We start from the raw sequence: 25558 nt of genomic DNA on the forward strand, positions 1-25558 counted from the left end.
CGGGACAGATACAGGATGGCAACAACAACTTACCCGAGTTACACCAGGAACGCACAATCACTCCATCAGTGCTCAGACTGTCCGCAATAGGCTAGGCTAGACTGAGGGCTTGTAGGCCTGTTGTAAAGGCAGGTCCTCACCAGACATCACCAGCAACGTCGCCTATGGGCACCAACCCACCGTCGCTGGACCAGACAGGACTGGCAAAAAGTGCTCTTCACTGACTAGTCGCGGTTTTGTCTCACCAGGGGTGATGGTCGGATTCGCATTTATCGTCGAAGGAATGAGCGTTACACCCAGGCCTGTACTCTGGGGCGGGATCGATTTGGAGGTGGAGGGTCTGTCATGGTCTGGGGCAGTATGTCACAGAATAATTGGGACTGAGCTTGTTGTCATTGCAGGCAATCTCGATGCTGTCCGTTACAGGGAAGACATCCTCCTCCCTCATGTGGTACCCTTCCTGCAGGCTCATCCTGACATGACCCTCCAGCATGACAATGCCATCAGCCATACTGCTCCTTCTGCGTGTGATTTCCTGCAAGACAGGAATGTTAGTGTTCTGCCATGGCTAGCGAAGAGCCCGGATCTCAATCCCATTGAGCACGTTTGGGACCTGTTGGATCGGAGGGTGAGGGCTAGGGCCATTCCCCCCAGAAATGTCCGGGAACTTGCAGGTCCCTTGGTGGAAGAGTGGGGTAACATCTCACAGCAAGAACTGGCAAATCTGGTGCAGTCCATGAGGAGATGCACTGCTGTATTTAATGCAGCTGGTGGCCACACCAGATACTGACTGTTACTTTTGATTTTGAGCCCCCCCCCCTTTGTTCAGGGACACATTATTCCATTTCTGTTAGTCACATGTCTGTGGAACTTGTCCAGTTTATGTCTCAGTTGTTGAATCTTGTTATGTTCATACAAATATTTACACGTTAAGTTTGCTAACAATAAATACAGTTGACAGTGAGAGGATGTTTATTTTTTTGCTGAGTTTATATATGGTGTCATTTCATGGGCCTCTGAATAACAGTGTTGCTGGCCTTTTACTCCACCCATTCCATCAGCGACAATGTGAATTACTGTATATGGAATACTTATTGGCTTATAGAGCAAGAACTGTTCTGGGTGCCGCAGTAAAAGTATTGTAGGGAATACTCATAAGGGTCTGTGCCTTCAGAAAGTATTCATACCCCTTGACTTATTCCACATTTTGTTGTGTTACAGCCTGAATTCAAAATGGATTACATGTATTTATTTTTCGCACCCACCTACACACAATACCCCATTACGACAAAGTGAAGAAATGTTTTCAGAAATGTTTAAAATGTATTGAAAATGAAATACAGAAATATCACATTTACATAAGTATTCACACCCCTGAGTCAATACATGTTAGAATCATCTTTGGCAGCGATTACAGCTGTGAGTTTTTCTGAGTAAGTCTCTAAGAGCTTTTCACACCTGCATTGTACAATATATGCACATTATTATTTTTTAAATTCATCTAGCTCTGTCAAGTTTGTTCTTTATCATTGCTAGACAGACATTTTAAAGTCGTGCCATCGATTTTCAATCCGATTTAAGTCGAAACTTTAAGTAGGCCACTCAGGAACGTTCGATGTTGTCTTGGTAAGCAACTCCAGTGTATATTTGGCCTTGTGTTTTAGGTTGTTGTCCTGCTGAAAGGTGAATTTATCTTCCAGTGTCTGTTGGAAAGCAGATTGAGTGAGAAAAATAAAATGGACAGCAGACTGGACAAGGTTTTCCTCTAGGATGTTGTGTGTGCTTAGCTCTAGGGATATCTAGGGATATTCAATGACTCTTCCAATCTACCAATAGGTGCCTTTCTTTGCGAGGCATTGGAAAAACTCTGGTCTTTGTGGTTGAATGTGTGTTTCAAATTCACTGCTCGACTGAGGGACCCTACAGATAATTGTATGTGTGGGGTACAGAGATGAGGTAGTCATTCAACATGTTTAACACTATTGTTGTCCATGCAACTTACTATGTGACTTGTTAAGCACATTTGTACTCCTGAACTGATATAGGCTTGCCATAACAAAGGGGTTGATACTTATTGACTCAATACATTTCAGGGTTTATTATAATTTATTTTATAAATATTTTATTACAGAATTCCACTTCAACATTATGGGGCATTGTGTGTAAGCCAGTGACATCTCAATTTAATCAATTCGGAGTGTTGCTGGCCTTGTACTCCACCCGTGCCATTGGACACTATATGGTACAAATATAGCACTGAACAGGATAAATTATTATCTGTGCCAATGTAAAAGTGAGGTGGGGAGTACTAAGTAGGGTCTGTAGAATCTATATATGGTATCATTTCTTGGGGGACTGATGTTTATATGCCCAGCAACACTTTCTACTCCACCCACTCCATTGGTCCTAAAGCAATACACTATAGGCCTATACACTGAGTATATAAAACATTAGGAACACCTGCTCTTTCCATAGCATAGACTGACCAGGTGAATCCAGGTGAAAGCTATGATCCCTTATTGATGTCACTTGTTAAATCTATTTAAATTAGTGTATATGAAGGGGAGGAGACAGGTTAAAGAAGGATTTTTAAGCCTTGAGACAATTGAGATCAATTGTGTATGTGCCATTCAGAGGGTGAATGGGCAAGACAAAATAATTAAGTACCTTTGAACGGGGTATGGTAGTAGATGCCAGGCGCAATGGTTTGTGTCAAGAACTGCAATGCTGCTGGGTTTTTCACGCTCAACATTTTCCTGTGTGTATCAAGAATGGTCCACCACCCCATGTACATCCAGCCAACTTGACACAACTGTGGGAAGCATTGGAGTCAACATGGGCCAGCATCCTTGTGGAACGCTTTCGACACACCTTGTAGAGTCCATTAATTTTCTGGACCCCAATTTTCGGCGGTGCAAATAGGCCTTCTCATGAGTCCTTCTTTAACTACCTACCACTACTTTCTGAATTAACCCTCTCCCATTTGACAGGAGTCAACGTAAACACACAATTATTTTGAGTGGTAAGCCTGAACCCTCCAAAACTTACATCATCTGACAAAACACATTTCAGTGAATCATTGTTTATTTCGACGTCAATCTCTCCAGTTACACACCTGATTCAGTTGTCATAGAGCTTACGATTTCCTCATCTGATATACCTCTACCACAACGTTCTGTTTCTAAGTGGTTTCTAAGTGGTAGTATTCATTCCCAATATCTTGGGTGTCTGAAATTTGATTGGGCTACACACTTGACACTCCATCATATGAACTATTTTGCTACATCATGATGAAGATCAGAAGCAGGTTCTTTATCCTATAAAGAGTGTATATTTTGCATATTAAATTGGCAGTCTGAGGGTCTTCTCTGAGCAGTTGACATTCCCTCATTTAAACTCTCTACAATAGGTTTTTGTACCTGAGCTTTATTTACATTCTCTGTTTGTGCAATTTTGTTTAATTTGACTTTGTCACCAGCAATAGTATTTATAAATGTTACCTCTATTCTTGTCCCACATATTCCTAAGATTTTGTGACACTAAGTTTAGTGGCAATGGGTTTTCCAATTGGCCATTGCAAAGTTTTGGCAACTTCCTCTTAAAATTGAAAATCACATTTTTCATGCTGCTGCATAACTTAATGCATTGCCATTGAACTAGCATGGCAATCCCCCCCCAAAATGGTGTTCATTTTTGTTGTTGTGATTCTTAACTTTCTCATCCTCCCCAACATCCCTGCCACCCCCATACAATTTAGATGTCATATTTGGTGGTTCAACAGCATTATTTTCATGTATCATCTGTTGTGTTAAATTATTATGATCTATGCATTTATCAGTATTGTCAACTCCACAGTTAACTCTATCACCACAGACAACAGTGTCACTATCAGTACAGTCAACTCTTACTATAGCACTCGGTCCACCCTTTGCCTCCACCCATTACCAGTCCCTCCATAGATATATTGACTTTTTTGGACAAATCAAAAAAGATTTTCAGAAAAGACTTTGACTCGCTTCCTGAAGTGCCACAGCCATTGGTTAGGCAGCACAAAAAGTTTACATCAGCAAGAGCAGGGCAGGCCAGGGCTCATGATTACAATATTAATTGCAGTGTGTAATATTAGTCTAGCCTAGTTTTATTTACACCATCCCAGCAGTGAAAAAACTCGTAAAGAAAGTACATTCTTTTTTTTGAGTAAGAACGTCACAGACGCACAAATATCATACCCCCAAGACATGCTAACCTCTCACCATTACAATAACATGGGAGGTTAGCATTATATATCATACCCCCAAGACATGCTAACCTCTCACCATTACAATAACATGAGAGGTTAGCATTATATATCATACCCCCAAGACATGCTAACCTCTCACCATTACAATAACATGAGAGGTTAGCATTATATATCATACCCCCAAGACATGCTAACCTCTCACCATTACAATAACATGGGAGGTTAGCATTTTGGGGAGGATATGATATTTGTGCACCTGTAACTTTCTCACTCACCATTATTCACAATTCATTCAGAATTATCTGAAAGTGTTTAGAAACATATTATATTCTTATTTACAATAAAAGTGAGTCAAAAATCACAAAATACATGATTTACCATTCATTTCTATTGGTCACAAAATAATCTGAAACACAACCAAAACAAACAACAAATGTATCCAACAAGTTTGTAGATTCACAAGCTTGATGTAATCATTGTGTGCTAAGAATATGGGACCAAATACTAAACTTTTGACTACTTTAATACACATAAGTGAATTTGCCCAAATACTTTTGGTCTGCTAAAATGCAGGTTCTATGTACTGCTGTAATTTCCAAACGGTTCACCTGATATGGAAAATACCCTCAAATTAAATCTGACAGTCTGCACTTTAACGTCATAGTCATTGTACCATTTCAAAGTGCTGGAGTACACAGCCAAAACAACAACAAATGTGTCACTGTCCCAATACTTTTGGAGCTCACCGTAGATTTTACAGACCCTAGTGCAGGGTCCCCCTGACCATCCCTGGGGTGGCAGGGTAGCCTAGTGGTTAGAGCGTTGGACTAGTAACCAAAAGGTTGCAAGATAGAATCCCTGAGCTGACAAGGTGAAAAATGTGTTGTTCTGCCCCTGAACGAGGCACTTAACCCACTAGGCTGTCATTGAAAATAAGAATTTGTTCTTAACTGACTTGTCTAGTTAAAAAAATACATTTAATCAACCTGTCTACTTATTGATCCCTGTCCTGGTGAGTAATCCTAACCACACTGTATTGCATTGAGACCAATGGAGTGTGTTGAGTTTCCTCCACACAATCCTGGGCATATAGACATCAGTCCCCCATGAAATAATACCATATATAGATTCTACAGATCTTACTAAGTACTTCCCAGACAGTTTTTGCATCGGCACAAATAATAGTTTTGCCTGAATAGTTCTATATTTGTACCGTATAGTGACCAGGCACCCCATTTTAATCTGTTTGACCACATCAAAAGGCCCCATGAAATGACACCATATAGATTCCCAATTCCCAATCACACTTTTACATCAGCACATAGAAGGTTTTTTCCTCTGGAGGACAATATGTAATTTATAGGCCTACAGTGTATTGCATTGGGACCAATGAAATGGGTAGAGTAGAAAGGGCTGCTGGCTATGTAGACCATGATTATCCAGGATATATATATCCACCATATAGACTCTAATGCTAGATCAATCGGGTCTGTAGAATGTTTTCTTAAGCTACAACCATTTCTCAATGTGCTCCACCTTATAATATTATTTTATATAAAGTAATAATTGTCTTTAGCTGAGAATATTTTTGTTTTTTACATTGTGCACTATGAAAAGTTGAAAAAAATATTGATTTTGGAATATACACAACGTTTTACTACAGACTTTTATTTTGAAGGCAAAATCAGAAAACAGGAAGTATTAATTTTGCTACCTGGCACAAAGGTTGCTGCAATGCGCGCTCTTGGTGGCGCACGAGTAAACAAATGTTCCCTATCGCCACCTGCTGCTGGGGTGGAGTGTGAAAAGGTCAGTTAGGCTTCTGAGAATAGTCAGGGCGTTTGGGACCATTGAGCTATAAATAAGGTCGGGACCCAGTGAGAAACCCCGTCACTAGTTAACTTACCACAAACACAAAGTCTTTCTACGCCTGTTACGTTAGGTTACAAAGTCATAAACCCCGCCCATTTCTTCTACCGGATACTGTTGTTGCCGCACAGACACGATCTCTGAGAAGCCAGCAAGAATAAGGAAGACCTAACAAGAATAAGACCATGAACATGGCGATTATCCTTCAAAAAAATAGTACCGCAATGAAGATGGTAAAAAGTCATCCAAAATGTAGAAATTTGTAACATTTTATCAGTGGTGGAAAAAGTGCCCAATTGTCATGCTTGAGTAAAAGTAAAGATACCTTAATGGAAAATGACGAAAGTAAAAGTGAAAGTCACCCAGTAAAATACTACTTGAGTAAAAGTATTTGGTTTTAAATATTCTTAAGTATCAAAAGTAAAAGTATAAATAACTTCACATTCCTTATATTAAGCAATGCAGACAGCATGATTTTCATCTTTTTCTGCCAGATCAGAGGCAATATGGATGACCAGGGATGTTCTCTTGATAAATGTGTGAATTGGACCATTTTCCTGTCCTGCTTAGCATTCGAAATGGAACGAGTACTTTTGGGTGTCAGGGAAAATGTATGGAGAAAAAGTACATTGATTTCTTTAGTAATGTAGTGAAGTAAAAGTAGTCCGAAATATAAATAGTAAAGTACAGATACCGTGAAAAAAACAACTTAAGTAGTACTTGAAAGTATTTTTACTTAAGTACTTTACACCACTGCATTTTATTTATGTTAGCAGACTTAGAATTTAGTTTAACAATATCAAAAAATAAAAATAGATGTGAGCCTTAATAGCACAAATACTATTATTGAAAGTAATAGTTAATGAGCTCCAACAGTGCAGAGCTCCAACAGTGCAGGTGTGAGCTCCAACAGTGCAGGTGTAAATGAAACAATAATACAAATAATAATATAATCTATACAATAATATATACAACCAGATAGTTATGGTGACAACATTAATACAAATAGCAAAACATGATTTATAAGGCTACTATGAATAATAGTAATAACAATGTTAATAATATTATGATTATCATTATTATCACTATTATTATTATTGTTATTATAATCAACCTTAGAAATCCCATTTAAATCCCATTTTTATTTAGCCCATTCATATTGCACAATGTTCAGTAAGATTTTCATATTGGACATACTGTACATACTTGACATACATATAGTGTCGCAGTAAAAGAGGGGGTCCATTTTATTCATGAGCACCTCTAGTTTCCAAATCCTAGAGGAGCATCACTGCTCATTTTGCAGCCAATTAGTTTAAATACAATCGTGTTTTTTCTTCTCATATTGGCCATACATATTGCACCATGCACAATTTTCTGTACGATGTGTCGCAAAATGTGTATCCTCTGAGTGTAAACTCTGTGGATTTGGAAACTACAAGTACTTCCGAGTAGAATGGACCCCCTTTTTACTGTGACCCAACGTACAGGAATGATGTACAGTGTACAGTGCAATAAATGATACATACACAAACAAAAAACATTGTCGATTTAGGTTTGAAAAATAAGAAGAAAATTGTATTGGTCACGTACACATATTAAGCAGATGTTATTGCAGATGTAGTGAAAATGCTTGTGTTCCTAGCTCCAACAGTGCAGTAATATCTAACAATACACACAAATCTAAAAGTAAAAGAATGGAATTAAGAAATATTAGGATGAGCAATGTCGGAGTCCGGAGTATAAATATGTATATATATGTGATGGTATGTATAAAGATTATGGAGAGTATGTGGATAGAATATGTAGTATATCTAAAGAATACATAGGATAAAATAGTGTACAGTATGTTCAGCAATAGTCGAATAGGATGGGCTTGACTAGAATACAGTATATACATATGAAATGGGTAAAATCACATAGTTTCTTGTGGAAATACTTTTAATTATTCGGTGTGCTAACTAGTATAAAACAGATCGATAATTGTGAACATTCTCCATAATTTTCACCCTAATTATTAATTTACAACGTATATAGGACGGTACTCTTATTTTGAAGGATTCCAACGATTCGTAACTCGGAAGTACATAGTTATTCTTGCCTGTTTAGTAGCGGTATGGATATCTAAAGCAACACAGCTAGCTTATCAACTTGAATTGTCTAAACATGTCTCAAATACGGTTGTTGAGGGTTTTTCTCAACGATAGATTAACAGCTGCTGCTGAGGAGATATTCGGGGTCGTTGAAAAAACGGTAGCAGAGTATCAGGAGGAAGTTGTCCGTCTACAGAGGCTGCTCGACATTGTTCTTCAACCTGAGATTAACATGCCCAGAGCAGGTAGGCTAACTATAGCACAAAGAGGAAGAGAGAGGCCCAACTCGGTGTAAAATCTGTCTACCTCCAGCAGGTGGCGTTGTTTTCGTTGTTTCGCGCACTGTTTGTATGTGTTTAACTCACGTCGGAGAGTTTGGTAAAGTTCAAGCATAATCCTTTGCTCAAGTATAACACGTTACAGGTCACAACATCCTAATCAGACACTCATAATGCAGCTGTTTTATATATTCTAGATAGGGGCCCCACTAGCGCCATCTCTGGGTTGGCATTTCGTCCATTATCTTAACATCTTCCTTTTCATATATAATTAGCACTTCATACCATTTTAATACCCCAGTGAAAATACCTATTTATATTATCAACACTATTTTTTATAAATGTTTATATAAGGTTTAAAAAAAAAAAGTCCATCTCTTAAGGGACATCATACCGTCCCCATACCGCAGGGGCGGTCTTACGTTAGCCCTTGTCCTAGTGTGTCGCACTGGTACCATATTGGGCACCTCTGGGACGTTGGGCACCTCTGGGGTCCTCAGGTCCTCTCCTGGCTCTTCCACAGCCTTCTGAAATTGTGAAGGCACAGTCGGCAGAGAACTGCCCTGGTGGGGTCTTCCCCATCTCCTCATTATGTGTCCTGCCCATACCATCCAGAGGATATTCACAGTCTTCCAAGTGGCCCTCTTGTGCCCTATGCTCTCCTGAACTGGGCGCATGTCCTTATGGTTTCTTCAATACTTTCGGCCCTTTACTTCCACTTCATATGACCTTGCGCTGATGTGCAAAGACTCCATGTGGCATCCATGGCGTGAGGTGACAGGAGCACTCTAACAGCATGGCCTTGTTTTATTACAGGCAGATTTTTTTTTTGTGCTGGTCATAGTAATGTTTTGACTTGTCCTGATGTGCATGTTTGTGTGCCTGAACATCCCCAATGACTTTTGGTGCGAGGAGCTTGGGAGTTGTTGGCAACAGAGAGCGTGTGCATCTAGACATGAAGTGCTGTACAGGACTGCTACCAAAGCCCTCTGTGGGAGTATTTCTCCACGCAAAAATGGCTTGCCACACATCTGTGCCTTCCTGCATTGATTTGTGATGAGAGTTTTCACTGCTATTTTCACTGTTGACTCCGCCTTACCATTACTCTGACTGTGGTATGGTGAAGAGGTCACATGATAGAACTGGGAATCTGAGAAAAACTTCATAGCTCACAAACCTTGTGACCAACCATAACAGAATGCTGGGACTAAGCCTATCCATAACACAAAGCAGACAGATATAATAACCGACCGCTTCTGCAAAGTCTTCAAACTGTGGCCCATTATCCGTAACTACACTACTGTCAGGTATGCCATATCTGCTAAACTGCTGCTTACAACAGTCGATGATGCGAGCGGCGGCTGTTGTGTCAATCACTTTCTTCACCTCCCAAAAATCTGAATAGTAGTCCACTATAATCAGAAAAGGAACATTATTTACTGTGAACAGATCCATTCCCACTTTAAACCAAGGACGTGTTGGTATGTCATGTGGCTGCAGCGTTTCTGTTTGCTGTTTAGGTAGATTAGCATTACGTATTCTGCACACAGCCACAAAATGTTTAATTTCTTTTCATACTGAGTCTCTGACTTTCCTGAGACTGGCTTCGACCCCTGAGTGCCCTGCATGGATATGAGTGAGAATCATTGGGCGTTGAGTTTCTGGTACTACCGCCCTGTTGCCTTTGTAGACGACCTCTTCCTGCATTGTGAGTTCGGCTCTGTATGTCCAGTAGTCCATCACCAGGATGGGCTTACTCTTTCTTGTGTCCGGGACAGCCTCTTAGGATAAAAGACTGAAACATTCGAGAAGTCTTGTTCTCTGCTGAATTAGTTTTAATAGTATCCTGTGTCTGCTGGGAGATGTTTTGATCAGTAGCATGGTTCACATCTTCAAACTCTGCCTGTACAGCATATACTGTCTCATTTGTCCGATATTGCGGGTGTCTAGTTGTTGGTAGTGCTGCTCGAGACAAGAAATCTGCAATGTGAAGCGCTGTTCCTTTCTTGTATACTACCAGTAGTTGATCATGCTGAAGCTTTAGCATCATCCTTTAACGTCGCTTCGGGGCAGACAGAATATGTTTTTTGAAGATAACCTCAAGCGGCTTGTGATCAGTGCGCACTGTGATAGAGTGTCTACTTTGAAGGTATTGATCAAAATGGTCACAGGCAAACACTATGGCTTGGCACTTCTTTTCAATTTGGGCATATCCTTGCTCCGTGGGTATCAATGTCCTTGAAGCAAATGCAATGTCCTGCCCGTTCTGCAGGAGCGCTGCCCCTAGGCGTTTGTCACTTGCATCACATCTTGCATCTGTAGGTGGTGGCATTTGCTGCCTCCACCTTCTTGGGGTCTGGCTTCAGGCCTTCAGCTGTCAAAATATGTCCCATGTATGTAATACTTGTGAGCCTGAACTTAACTTTGTCTTTATTCAGCTTTAGATTCATCTCCCTTGTTCTTTGTAGGAGCTGAGTCAGGTTGTGGTCATGGTCCTGCACTGCATCTTACATTGTACCACCACAGCCGTATACCAGGATGTGCATCATGTTGCCTTCGCTGATATTCTTCTGCAGCTGGTTTCACTCCAAAAGGTAACCTTGTCCACCGGTATCTACCATGTGGTAAGGTAACTGCTCTATTCATCCAAACGTACCTGCCAGTACCCAATTTTTGCATCCATAACCGAAAAGATTTGAGCTTTTGCCAGGCTTGGCAGTATCTCTTCAATGGCATTTGGTAATGTGCCCTACATAAAGCTTTGTTCAGAGCACTTGGTTCGAGGCAGACTCTTATTTTGCCAGGCTTTCCCACCACAACCATGTTGCTTATCCACATAGTAGGTTTTGTGGCCGTCGTAATGACACCCTGTTCCTCCATTGAATCAACAGCCTTTAGTATCGTTTTCTTCAGTGGAATGGGGATTCGACGGGGAAGCTGTTGAACTGGTCTAACAGGTTCATCCACCACAAGGTGGAGCTCACCTGGCAGAGCCCCCATCCCTTCAAAAACATCAAACTGTTTCAGTATTGCCTCTGAGGTGTTCAAGTCTGATGGAACCTTTTGTTTTTCTTTAGTGCTAACATGATGAATGACATGTTGGTGGTTGAGCTGTAGCAACTTATGCTTTTCACAAGTTTCTGCTGAATGAGAGGCTTTTGCAAGGTTTTCACCACTTTAGCACGTTTCCCCATCATGATTGGCTTGTAGTTCACACTCCCCTACTGGTGTAATAACCGAGCCACCGTACAGCCTTCGCCTTGCCTTGCTTGGTTGTGGCTTTGCATCTCCATCCTACATTACTTGCATAAAGTCTCTGTAGCTGAGTATATTGACAGTTGAGCCACTGTCTAACTGGCATTTGATAGTACTGCTTGGATCATAATCACAGTTATCACATGTTAGTAGGATAATCTTTAAGTTTGTAAACCATTTATCTTTGCCACTTTGAACAGAAATAACATCTGTCGTGTATAGCATGTCCGCTTCTTCATCAGCATTATGATCACTGCATGTATCCTGTTCTAGCAGATTGACAGGCTTACTTTGTCTTTGTCTGCACACTTCAGCAAAATTGTTATTTTTTCCACAGAATTTGCATATAACCCCATATGCTGGGCTTTTGGCTCTTGCGTGTGTTGATCCACAGTACATGCACCCTTCTTTAGTATTTTTCCGCCTTAGATCGCTGTCCGATGAATTATGTTTCCATTTTCTATCGACATGGTCTCTGTATTTGTTTGTTGAGTGGCATAATTAACAGATGCTGCCTGTTTAGGGACAGTGTTCATCTTTTTTTAATTGGATCTACGTCTGTCCGATTGCTCTGCTTATGTCTATGGCTTTCGTTGTGGTTGGCGCAGCATACTTGCTCTTACTCTGTTATCTTTACTGCAGGGGAGGAAAATAGGTTCATGCGGGGAGGTAGATGTTCATGCTCCCCTGTCCTCAGTGATTCTCTCTTGTGATTCTCTCCACAGAACAAAGGGACAGGATGTAGTTTTAGAACCCAGCCCTAGCCTGTGGTTGACCAATTAGAATTCCTTGCAATAAAACTGGGCCAATGGCCAAATAACAAGTATCCTATTTCAGGTTGGACCAATGAGAAAGTGCAACACGTAGCTGAGTTCAGGACTGACATTCCTAACAGATGTTGAACTGAAAACCAACTATTTCCATTGATAATTCTCTATTACAGAAAAAACACTTTCCATTTATCATTAGTACTCTATTGACTCTCGTCCTCTGCGTTGTGTATTTATCTTCAGAATATTCTTACACAGCCAATCACAAGTCTGTCTCTGATCATTTCGTCTCTCATTGACCCGAAATCACATGAATCCAACAATTGACGCAACCTCACATCATATTGACCAGACGTCTCTGCTTGAGTTTGTTCACATGTTAAAAATGAATCTTTCTTAAATCACATTACAGGTGGATTCAAAATGTCTTTATAAAACATCAAGGATTTTCTAATATTTTTTTTCTATCCTCTTCCCCAAGATGTATGTGATGCTGAACATATGGCACTCTCTTCCAATAACACTGAGCAGGGTTGCCACCCTCACATGCGGGTCTTTTTTATCTAAGCAAGGAGTTTTTTGTATGGAGATCAACAAAAAATGTATGGCTTATTTGCTACTTGAGGATTATATGAAGTTTCATAATGCTTCATTTGTTACGAGTGTACTGATATAAGTAGGACACATCACATCCCAGCAACTAGGAAAAAACACACTTTTTATCGGAGTTGTCTCGAGATGGCTTTGCATATTCATAGTTGAGGCTAGTAGCATAGCATCCCTCTCCATTGAATACAAGCGGTTGACGTCAACAACCCTCATTGAATATTCAAAACAGGATTACAGTAATGAGATGTATCCACTAGAGGTCGACCGATTTCAAGTTTTCATAACAATCGGTAATCTGCATTTTTGGACGCCGATTATGGCCGATTACGTTGCATTCTACGAGGAAACTGCTGTTACCCGAGTGCAGCAAGGAGCCAAGGTAAGTTGCTAGCTAGCATTAAACTTATCTTATAAAAAAAATCTATCTTCACACAATCACTAGTTAACTACACATGGTTGATGATATTACTAGGTTAACTATCTTGTCCTGCGTTGCATATAATCAATGCGGTGCTTGTTAATTTATTATCAAATCACAACCTACTTCGCCAAATGGGTGATGATTTTACGGATTTTACCATATTAATGACCAAAGGCTCGTATTTCTGTGTTTATTATAATTAAGTATATGATTTGATATTTGATAGAGCAGTCTGACTGAGCAGTGCTAGGCAGCAGCAGGCTCGTAAGCATTCATTCAAACTTTACTGCGTTTGCTAGCAGCTCTTAGTAATGCTTGAATCACAGCTCTGTTTATTACTTCAAGACTATCAACTCCTGAGATTAGGCTGGCAATACTAAAGTGCCTATTAGAACATCCCATAGTCAAAGATATATGAAATAGAAATGGTAGAGAGAGAAATAGTCGACGCGTCATATTCCTATAATGACAAGCTAAAACTTCTTAACTGGGAATATTGAAGAGCTGTGAATATTGAAGCGGCGATGGCTAGAAAGCCGGTGACGTCGACCGCCGAAAGCTGCCCGAACAAGGAAAGGAGACTACTTCGGCGGAACGTACCATGAACGCCTTCCAGACCCTCGACCCGAACTGCGGACCCCGATCAGACACTATATTCTCAGGCACCCCGTAGTGCCGGAAGACGTGTGTAAACAAGGCCTCCGCAGTCTGTAGGGCCGTAGGGAGACCGGGCAAAGGGAGGAGACGACAGGACGACAGGAAAAAACGATCCACAACGACCAGGATTGCGGTGTTACTCTGTGAGGAAGGAAGATCGGTCAGGAAATCTATCGACAGGTGCGACCTCGGCCGTTGTGGAACGGGTAAGGGTTGTACCTCTGAGCAGGTGCCTAGGAGCCTTGCACTGGGCGCACACCGAGCAGGAGGAAACATAAGCACTCACATTCTTTGCCAGGATGGGCCACCAATACTTCCCAGTCAGACAGAGCACCGTCCGACCAATCCCCGGATGACCAGAGGAGGGTGATGTGTGGGCCCAATAGATCAACTGGTCACGGACAGCAGACGGAACATACAGATGCTCGACGGGACACTGGAGGGGAGCGGGCTCTGTATGCAATGCCTGCTCAATGTCCACGTCCAGCTCCCACACGACCGGCACTACCAGGCAGGAGGCCGGGAGTATAGGAGTCTGATCCATGGGCCACTCCTCTCTGTCATACAGCCGGGACAGTGCGTTTGCCTTCATATTCTGGGAACCTGGTCTGTAGGACATGGTAAACACAAAACGGGTAAAGAACATGCCCACCTTGCCTGACGAGGATTCAGTCCCCTCACTGCCCGGATGTACTCCAGGTTGCGGTGGTCAGTCCAGATGAGAAAAGGGTGTTTAGCCCCCTCAAGCCAATGTCTCCACGCCTTCAAAGCTTTAACCACAGCCCAACAGTGCCCGGTCCCCCACATCATAGTTCCGCTCCGCCAAGAAGAAAGCATAGGGTCGGAGCTTCGGTGGCGTGCCCGAGCGCTGAGAGAGCACAGCTCTTATCCCAGCCTCGGACGCGTCCAACTCCACTATGAACGCCAAAGAGGGATCCAGATGTGCCAGCACAGGAGCCGAGGTAAACAGAGCTCTTAGTTGCCCAAAAGTCCTGTCCGCCTCAGCCGACCACTGCAGACGTACAGGACCCCGCTTCAGTAGTGAGGTAATGGGAGCAGCCACCTGGCCAAAACCCCAGATAAATCTCCGGTAGTAATTGGCAAACCCTAAAAATCCCTGCACCTCCTTTACCGTGGTGGGAGTCGGCAAATTACGCACAGCTGAAATGCGGTCACTCTCCATCTCCCCCCCTGATGTGGAAATGCGATACCCTAAGAAGGAGACGGCCTGCTGAAAGAACAGGCACTTCTCAGCCTTGGCGTACAGGTCATGCTCCAACAGTCATCCAAGTACCCTGCGCACCAAGGACACATGCTCGGCGCGTGTAGCGGAGTATATCAGAATGTCATCGATATACACCACTACACCCTGCCCGTGCAGGTCCCGTTAAATCTCGTCCACAAAGGATTGGAAGACTGATGGAGTTATCAACCCGTATGGCATGACAAGGTACTCATAATGCCCTGTGGTGGTACTAAATGCTGTCTCCCTCCCGGATATGCACCAGGTTGTACGCTCTCCTGAGATCCAGTTTAGTGAAGAAGCGCGCCCAGTGCTTTGACTCAATCGCCGTGGCGATGACAAGTAGCGGGTAACTGTACCTCACTGTGATTTTATTGAGACCTCGATAGTCAATGCACGGGTGCAGACCTCCCTCCTACTTCTTCACAAAAAAAGAAACTCTGAGGCGGGTGAAGTGGAGGACCGAATGTACCCCTGACGCAGGGATTCAGAGACATGTCTCCATAGCTCGCCGTCTCCTCTTGCGGCAGGGGAGACACATGACTCCTGGGAAGTGCAGCGTCTACCAGGAGATTTATCGCACAATCCCCCCGTCGATGGGGTGGTAATTGGGTCGCCTTCTTTTTACAGAAGGCGAGAGCCAAATCGGCATATTCTGGGGGGATGCGCACGGTGGAGACCTGGTCTGGACTTTCCACCATGGTAGCCCCAACGGAAACCCCTACACACCTTCCAGAGCACTCTCGCGACCACCCCGTGAGAGCCCTCTGTTGCCATGAAATGGTGGGGTCATGAGCTAACCAGGGAAGACCTAGCACCACGGGAAACGCAGGAGAGTCAATGAGGAAGAGACTGATTTTCTCCTCGTGACCCCCCTGCGTCACCATGGCCAGGGAGATGGTGGCTTTCCTGTTTAGCCCGGACCCTAATGGTCAACTATCCAGAACGTGTACCGGGAAAGGTCTAACCACAGGAATAATGGGGATCCCGAAACTAAGGGCGAACGCCCTGTCGATAAAATTCCCAGCCGGGTGGACGGCCCGGAAGTGGCGTGTGAACTCCTCGAGGTGGTCCAATGCCGCGTCTCCTTCTCCTCACACGGCGTTTGCCGTGCTTCACGGTTGGGATGGTGTTCTTTGGCTTGCAAGCCTCTCCCTTTTCCCTCCAATCATAACAATGGTCATTATGGCCAAACAGTTCTATTTTTGTTTCATCAGACCAGAGGACATTTCTCCAAAAAGTACAATCTTTGCCTCTATGTGCAGTTGCAAACCATAGTCTGGCTTTTATATGGCAGTTTTGGAGCAGTGGCTTCTTCCTTGCTGAGTGGCCTTTCAGGTTATGTCGATATTGGACTCGTTTTACTGTGGATATAGATACTTTTGTACCTGTTTCCTCCAGTGTCTTCACAAGGTCCTTTGCTGTTTTTCTGGGATTGATTTGCACTTTTCGTACCAAAGTATGTTAATCTCTAGGAGACAGAAGACATCTCCATCCTGAGCGGTATGACGGCTGTGTGGTCCCATGGTGTTTATACTTGCGTACTATTGTTTGTACAGATGTATGTAAACTTCTGACCCACTGGAACTGTGATACAGTGAATTATAAGTGAAATAATCTGTCTGTAACAATTGTTGGGAAAATTACTTGTCATGCACAAAGTAGATGTCCTAACCGACTTGCCAAAACTATAGTTTGTTAACAAGAAAATTGTGGAGTGGTTGAAAACAAGTTTTAATGACTCCAACCTAAGTGTATGTAAACCTCCGACTTCAACTGTATATACTAGGCGGTATCAGAGGAAGGCCCTAAAAATGTTCAAAGACTCCAGCCACCCAAGTCATGGACTGTTCTCTCTGCTACCGCATTGCAAGCCGTACCAGAGCGCCACGTCTGGGACCAAAAGGCTCCCAAACAAATTGCTACCCGGACTATTTGTATTGACTCCCTTTGTTGTTGCACTGACTATGCACACTCACATATACTCAATATACTAAACTGACACTCGAACACACACATATACACACGAACACACACTACATACACACAGACACACTTTCACATTCTTCACATACACTGCTGCTACTTTGTTTACCTATATTGATTGCCTCGTCATTTTTATCCCTAGTACATGTACACACACACTACATGACCAAAAGTATGTGGACAACTGCTCATTGAACATCTCATTCTAAAATCATGGGCATTAATATGGAGTTTGCTGCTATAACAGCCTCCACTCTTCTGGGAAGGCTTCCCACTAGATGTTGGGCTCCTGAGTGGCGCAGCGGTCTAAGGCACTGCATCTCATTGCAAAAGGCGTCACTGTAGTCCCTGGTTCGAATCCAGGCTTCATCACATCCGGCCGTGATTGGGATACCCATAGGGCGGCACACGATTGGCCCAGTGTCATCCAGGTTTGGCCGGGGTAGGCTGTCATTGTATATTAGAATATGTTCTTAACTGACTTGCCTAGTTAAATAAAGGTTAAAGAAAATAAAAAAATGTGAACATTGCTGTGGAGACTTGCTTCCATTCAGCCACACAAGCATTAGTGAGGGTGGGCACTGATGATTAGGCCTGGCTCTCAGTTGGCATTCCAATTCATCCCAAAGATGTTTGATGGGGTTGAGGTCAGGGCTCTGTGCAGGCCAGTCAAGTTCTTCCACACCAATCTCGACAAACCACTTCTGTATGGACCTCGCTTTGTGCACGGGCCGGGGTAGCCAAGTGGTTAGAGCGTTGGACTAGTAACCCGGAAGGTTGCAAGTTCAAATCCCCGAGCTGACAAGGTACAAATCTGTCGTTCTGCCCCTGAACAGGCAGTTAACCCACTAGGCCGTCATTGAAAATAAGAATTTGTTCTTAACTGACTTGCCTAGTAAAATGTTTAAAATTGGCATGCTGAAATAGGCAAGGGCCTTCCCCAAACTGTTGACACAAAGTTGGAAGCACTGGAACTTAGGATCATCTGCCAAGCCATAGTTGCTCCACTTCTTAATAATAGCACTTACAGTTGACCGGGAAAGCTCTGGCAGTGCGGAAATTTGATGAACTGACTTGTTGGAAGCCATGTCGAAAGTCACTGAGCTCTTCAGTAAGGCCATTCTACTGCCGATGTTTGTCTATAGAGATTGCATGGCTGTGTGCTCGATTTTATACACCTGTCAGCAACGGGTGTGGCTGAAATAGCCGAATCTGCTAATTTGAAGGCGTGTCTGCATACTTTTGTGTGTATATATATATACACAAAAGGAGGTTGGTGGCAACTTAATTGGGGAGGACAGGCTCGTGGTAATGGCTGGAGCGAAGTGGAATGGTGGAATGGTATTGTTGTGGAAATTCTTACACAGGGACACAAAGTAAATCTTAAATTAATCATTGTTTATTATCAGCGCGCTGGAGAGGTTCCAACAAATTTGATGCACCATAGTGAACATCTGTAAGGAGCTCTTATATACTGCAGACAAGTCATTTATGCATGATTTAGCGTATTCATAATTCATTCATCATTAACGTTTTCTTCATTCATGTGACCACCAATACTGGGTCATGCATGTGACAGACCAATACCTCACGAGGCTTCTTCTCTAAGCTGAGACCTTGAAACTGAGATATATTTTGTTCTCAAAACAAGGGTATGGGCGTACTGCCCAATTGCAGATCTTGATAGTAAGGGTTCGTTCAATTAGTCACGGTTATTAGAAAAGCACAAACATAATATTTTCCATCACAGTATCCAATACATCACAGGGTTTCCATATTTTTGCTGCCATTCCATTCCAGACATTATTATGAGCCGTCCTCACCTCAGCAGCACACTGCTTAACTACCTCATCCCCCTGCACATTGACTCGGTATCGGTACTCCTTGTATTTAGACTTTATTTGACCATTTCATTTTTATTTGAGCTAATTCTTATTCATTTTTAATTCTTCATTCTTGGGAAGGGCTCTTAATCATTTCACGGTAAAGTCTACACCTGTTGTATTCGGCGCATGTAAAATTAGATTTGATTTGTGTAATGGAACTGAGAGTCATGTTGCAGTTTTAAAGCAAATTTCCTGCAATTCTACACAGTTTGCCTTGAGGTAAAGAGAACGTTTTGCAGTTTTAAAGCTAATTTCTTTCAAGTTTACACATTTTGCCATGAAACAGAAATAGAATGTTGCCGTTTAAAAGCTCAAATTACAGTGCATGATGTTCAAAACAACATTTTGGGGGAATACAAAACGAATTGAGTTTTAAAAATGTGTCTGATGGAGTACTGTGGATACCAATATCCATGTGAGTCTCCCAGGCCCTAACTCATTCATCAACGCTAAATATGATAGTATCTTCTGGCCAGAGTTTTGTTAAGAGCCCCGACGCTTGTTCTGACCACTAAAACGCAGTACAGTTTTGGAAACATTACTAACATGTCTGTCATATCACAGAAATATATATATTTTTTTAAGTTTAATTACTACATACCTTTTTATAGGGTTAGCGTTCCCACACTGCCATTTTTCCATGTTACAGCACTTGTTTACAGAAAACAGACAGAATAGAGAGGTGTACCTGTACTAAATTGCTATCTGTAAGTCCAAACACCTGTGTGTAAATGGAAGACAGACACCACCAGACACCACAAAAGTCTTGTCACTGAAAAATACTGTTGGCTGAAACTGTTAAATCCGGTTAAAACAGTGTACAGTCTCAGTATATTTTGGATAAGTGAAATTATTTTGATGTGATATGAAGGTAGGGGGCTTTATGTTTCTAGAATTATACCACAATTAAGAATCAAATCAAATTTGATTGGTCGCATATACATATATTGCAGATGTTATTGCAGGTGCAGCGAAAAGTTTATGTTTCTAACACCAACAGTGCAGTAATCCCTAACAATACAAAACAATACACACAAATCAAACAATAAAAAAATAAAGAAATTTAGAAATATCAGGACGAGTAATGTCATAGTCTGGAATATGAATATACATGTATATAATTTTGTGTATAGACATTATGGACAGTATATGAATAGGAAATGTGTCTACAGCAGTAGTTATATAGGATGAGCCTTGAATAGAATACAGTATATACATATGAAGTGGGTAAAACAGTATGCATACATTATTAAAATGGCTATGTACATAGGGCAGCGGTCTCTACGGTGCAGGGTAGAGTACCGGGTGGTAGCCGGTGAGTAACAGTGACTGGGTGGAGGCTGGCTAGAAGTGACTATTTAACAGTCAGATGGCCTGAAGATAGAAGCGGTTTTTCAATGTCTTGGTCCCAGCTTTGATGCACCTGTACGTACTGTCTGCTCCTTCTAGATGGTAGCAGGGTGAACATGCCGTGGCTCGGGTGGCTGAGGTCCTTGATGATCTTCTTGGCCTTCCTGTGACACCGGGTGCTGTAGATGTCCTGGAGGGCAGGCAGTGTGCTGCGTTGGGTTGACCGCATGACCCATTGGAGAGCCCTGCTGTTGAGGATGGTGCAGTTGCTGTACCAAGCGGTGATACAGCCTGACAGGATGCTCTCAATGGTGCATCTGTAGAAGTTCATATGGTTCTTAGGGGCCAAGCTGAATTTATTTAAGCCTTCTGATGTTTAAGAGGCACTGTTGCACCTTGTTCGCCACACTGTCTGTTTGAAGGGACCATTTCAGGTTGTCAGTGATGTGCATGCAGAGGAACCTGAAGCTTTTGACTGTCTCCACTGCAGCTCCGCCAATGTGGATGGGGGTGTGCTCTCTCTGCTGTCTCCTGTTCAGCTCCTTCATTTTGTTGACATTGAGGGAGACGTTATTTTCCTGGCACCACTCCAATAGGGCCCTCACTTCCTCCATGTTGGCTGTCTTGTCGTTATTGGTAATCTGCATGCTTGATGATTGAGTTGGAGATGCAGTCATGGGAGTACAGGAGGGGGCTGAGCAAGCACCATTGTGGGGCCCCCATGTTGAGGATCAGCGTAGCAGAGTTGCTGTTGTCTAACACCACCTAGGATCGGCCCTTTAGGAAGTCCAGTTGCACATGGTGGGGTTCAGACCCAGGGCCCCCGAGCTTAGTAATGAGCTTGGAGGGCACTATGGTGTTGAAGGCTGAGCTGTAGTCGTTGAACAGAATTCCACCATAGGTATTCCTCTTGTCCAGATGGGATAGGGCAGTGTGATGGTGATTGTGTCGTCCGTGGATCTGTTGGGACAGTATGCAAATTGTAGTGGGTCTAGGGTGTCGGGTAAGGTGGAGGGGATATGATCCTTAACTAGCCTCTCAAAGCACTTCATGATGACAGAAGTGAGTGCTACGGGGCAATAGTCATTTAGTTCACTTACCTTCGCTTTCTTGGGTACAAGGAACAATGGGTGGACCTCTTGAAGCAAGTGGGGACAACAGACTGGGATAGGGAAAGATTGAATATGTTTGTAAACACTTCAACCAGCAGGTTTGCGCATGCCCTGAGGACTTTGTTAACATTCTCGGTTTCACGAAATCATGGCTCTCTCCGGATATACTGTCCACATCCTTACTGCCAGGGGGGTCTCCATACATTGCATGGAAAAAGAAAGGTGGAGGTGTATGTTTCATGATTAACTACTCATTGTGTGTTTATGGTTAACGTACAAGAACTGAATTTTGTTTGTTCTCCCTATCTGGAATGCCTCACCATCAAATGCCGACCACATTACCTCTCGAGAGAATTCTCTTCAGTCATTGTCACGACCATGTATTTTCACATTTAGATGGAATATTTGGCTGTTTTGGCGGCCTGAGCCAATTCGCCTCTAAGAAGAACATATAAGGTCCTTGGACTATAAGGAGTAACGTTAGGCTCCTTTAGTTTATTATTATTGGGCTACCCAGGCCTATGTTGTGCATTTAAAGGTTAAGAACATAAATTGTGGATGTATGATATTGTTTTGTATTGTATTGCACCCTCAACTTTTTCCACTGATCCCTTCTCCAATATTCATGTAATCTGTTGTTGCTAGCGATATTCATAAAAAAGACATTTCTATTTTGAGATCTGGTTGCGGACTCCCTGCAGTGTCGGACCCACTTTGGGAACCCCCGGCTAACTCGTTAAGTTTGTCTAGCTCAACCTTCATTTTTTAAGGCATTGGATGTCAAAGGTAGTTATTTTTGTGACAAAGTTCAGGATTAAAGTAAATGTATTTTAGATTAGTAGATGTTAATTATTGGAGGCGTACCAGACAGGAGGTAGGTCTACATGTCATTGAGTTCTCTGTTTTATCCTTTCTCCTTTCCTCCAGACCTCCAGCAGCGTACTCTCTCTGTATCTGAAGAGGAGGTTCCCCCTGAGCAGCAGCAGTGTGAGCAGGAGTGGAGCCCCAGTCTGGGACAGGAGGACCCAGAGCCCACACAGATTAAAGAAGAGCAGGAGGAACTCAGGACCAGTCAGGAGGAACAGCAGCTTAAAGGGCTTGAGGCAGAGACCATAGAATTCATATTCAATCCTGTCTGTGTGAAAAGTGATCGTGATGAAGACCCAACTCAGCCCTCCCATCTCTATCAAGCCCAAAAGGGAAACGGAGAGAGAGACACTCTACCCAGTACTACAACTGAAAATATCAAAACAGAACCTAATGGAGAGGACTATAGGGAATCAGAACCAACCAGTGTCTCTCAGCCTTTCTTTAGTGTAAATCCAGACTGTTCTGCATCTCAGAGTGAAAACAGTCAAAGTGTCAGTGGTATGGAGACTGGAGAACCTCCTTCAGGTTTTAAGTCAGTCAAATCAAAAATAAAGATGATAAAAGGACAAATGTCCCACATCAAAACTAAGGGTAGGAAATCTACACAGTTGTCCCTCCTGAAATCACCCAGTCAAAGTCATGCTACTCCTTGTTGTTGTAAGGTGTGTGGCAAGTCTTTTCATCACATGGGTACATTAATTAAACACGTGCAAATTCATACAAAGGATGAAGAAGGTATTTGTGGTGTGTGTGGAAAATGGTTTCAGTCTACAGAAAGTATGAAAGATCACTTCCAAACTCACATTGCAGATAGGTTTTGTTGTCATGTTTGTGGTAAAGGTTTCACCTTAAACAGTAATCTAAAAAGACACATGAGGAGCCACACAAGAGAGAAACCATATGGCTGTCATTATTGTGGCCAAGGATTCAGCACTGGCAGCACTCTGAATAGACACATTAGGATCCACACAGGGGAGAAGCCATTTTGCTGCCCTGATTGTGGCAAATCATTCACTCAGAGTGGACATCTAAAAATACACATGAGGACCCACACAGGGGAGAAACCACATAGCTGCCCTGATTGTGGCAAAGGATTCAGCATTGCCAGTAATCTGTCAGTGCACATGAAGATCCACACAGGAGAGAAAAGACAAAAGGATTCAGCACTGGCACCAATCTGAAAGTGCACATGAGAACTCAGGGGAGAGACCATACTGATGTCCTCATAGTAGAAATGTATTTCCCAATCAGGTACATTAAATAACAGACACACCAAGGAAGCACTTTAAATGTGTGGAACTGGCAGTATTTTTCTAAATGATAGAACTCTGCTAAAGTAACATGAAGAACGATCACAAGGGGGAGAAAACATGAGTGTGCTGTTTGGGGAGAGGTCTGGAGACAAGATTGAGAGGCACATTGTACAGTGCCTTTAAAAAGTATTCATACCCCTTGACTTATTCAACATTTTGTTGTGTTATAGCCTGAATTTACAATGACTTGAATAAATGTAAAAAATAATTATGAGCTTATATGGTATTAAAGTTAAGGGACATCACCCTGGGTGAGATGAACCTCAGTTGGGGATAAAAAGGGAAAACACCATCTTTGAACTAAGTGTGTTACTTGCAAATTACTGTAAGTGTGTACTCCGGGTTGCAATCCTTATTAAACAAACTAACCTCTGATCAAGGAAGTTTCCCGTGGTCTCTTGTATGAACATAGGGCAGAATTCCCTTGCATTTCCATCTGGTCACTCTCCCATAAAGCCCAGATTGGTGAGGTGCCATAGAGACTGTTATCCTTCTTGCAGGTTCTCCCATCTCAGCCAAGGAACTCCGTAGTTCTGTCGGAGTGGTCATTGGGTTATTGGTCTCCTGCCTGTTCAAGGTCCTTCTTGCCCGGGTTGCTCAGTTTGGTCGGACGGTCAGCTCTAGCCAAAGTCAGGGTAGTTCCATATTTTTTCAGTTTCCCAATGATTGAGACCACTGTGCTCAATCAAACATTCAACACACTATAAATTGTTTTATACCCTTCCCCTTTCACAGTCCTGGAGATCTACGGACAATTCCTTGGACTTCATGGTATAGTTTCTGCTCTGACATGTACTGTCATGTACCTTATATAGACAGGTGTGTTTCTTTCTAAATCATCTCCAAACAATTGAATTGGCCACAGGTGGACTCCAATCAAGTTGTAGCGACATCTCAAAGATGATCAAAGGAAATTGGATGCACCTGAGCTCAATTTTGAATGTCATAGCAAAGAGGTGTGAATACCTTTGTAAATTAGTTATGGGTGTTTCATTTTCAGTTTAAAAAAAAAACGTTTTTCTAAAAACATGTTTTCACTTTGTCGTAAGAGGGTATTGTGTGTAGATAGGTGAGAATGATTTATTTAATCAAATTTGAATTCAGGCTGTAACACAACACACTGTGGTATAAGTCAAGGGGTATGAATACTTTCTGAAGGCATTGTATATTCCACTCTTAGGTGAATAAAATATGACTGAATTACAACTTCAACATAAGAACAATACATCACCCGAAGCAGCCACCACTGTCTAACAGAGAGCAGTCTGGATTTCTGAGCAACAGTAGTCCCTGGTCATTAGTTATAGGATGACAGAAAAACATTTGAAATGTCCTCCATCTCTACATAAAATATGGTTTTGTCAATATGTTGAAATTTGCCACATTACATCTGTTATGAAGTTGTTAAAGGGCAATTCCATGGTAACTCTATGCACAAGGACCACCTTTTAACAATTTCCACGGAGGATTTTACAAAAACATATTTACAGATAGAACTGTGCAGATCCAAAGTGTGGTAACAGAATAAAACTGAGTTTTATACTGTCATTCTGTTACCAAACTTAGCATCTGCACAGTTTTTCCAGTAAATGTGTTTTTATTTCAT

At 42.3% G+C, this 25558-nt stretch overlaps 1 protein-coding gene across 1 annotated transcript; it reads left to right on the forward strand.

Moving 5' to 3' along the window:
- The first annotated feature begins 8144 nt into the window (after positions 1-8144).
- On the forward strand, positions 8145-24783 carry LOC112228059 (zinc finger protein 3 homolog). Its single transcript, XM_024393223.2, has 2 exons — positions 8145-8447; positions 22697-24783. Exons 1-2 carry the CDS (start codon positions 8276-8278, stop codon positions 23818-23820), a joined length of 1296 nt encoding a protein of 431 aa, XP_024248991.1. The 5' UTR covers positions 8145-8275; the 3' UTR covers positions 23821-24783.
- Positions 24784-25558: the final 775 nt, after the last annotated feature.

Source organism: Oncorhynchus tshawytscha, linkage group LG01, assembly GCF_018296145.1.
Source record: "Oncorhynchus tshawytscha isolate Ot180627B linkage group LG01, Otsh_v2.0, whole genome shotgun sequence".
NCBI lineage: Eukaryota > Metazoa > Chordata > Actinopteri > Salmoniformes > Salmonidae > Oncorhynchus > Oncorhynchus tshawytscha.

Coding starts and splice junctions, on each gene's coding strand:
- LOC112228059 (XM_024393223.2), top strand. CDS start 8,276: ATGTCTCAAATACGGTTGTTGAGGGTTTTTCTCAACGATAGATTAACA. Junction 8,448..22,696: donor GATTAACATGCCCAGAGCAG/GTAGGCTAACTA, acceptor CCTTTCCTCCAG/ACCTCCAGCAGCGTACTCTC.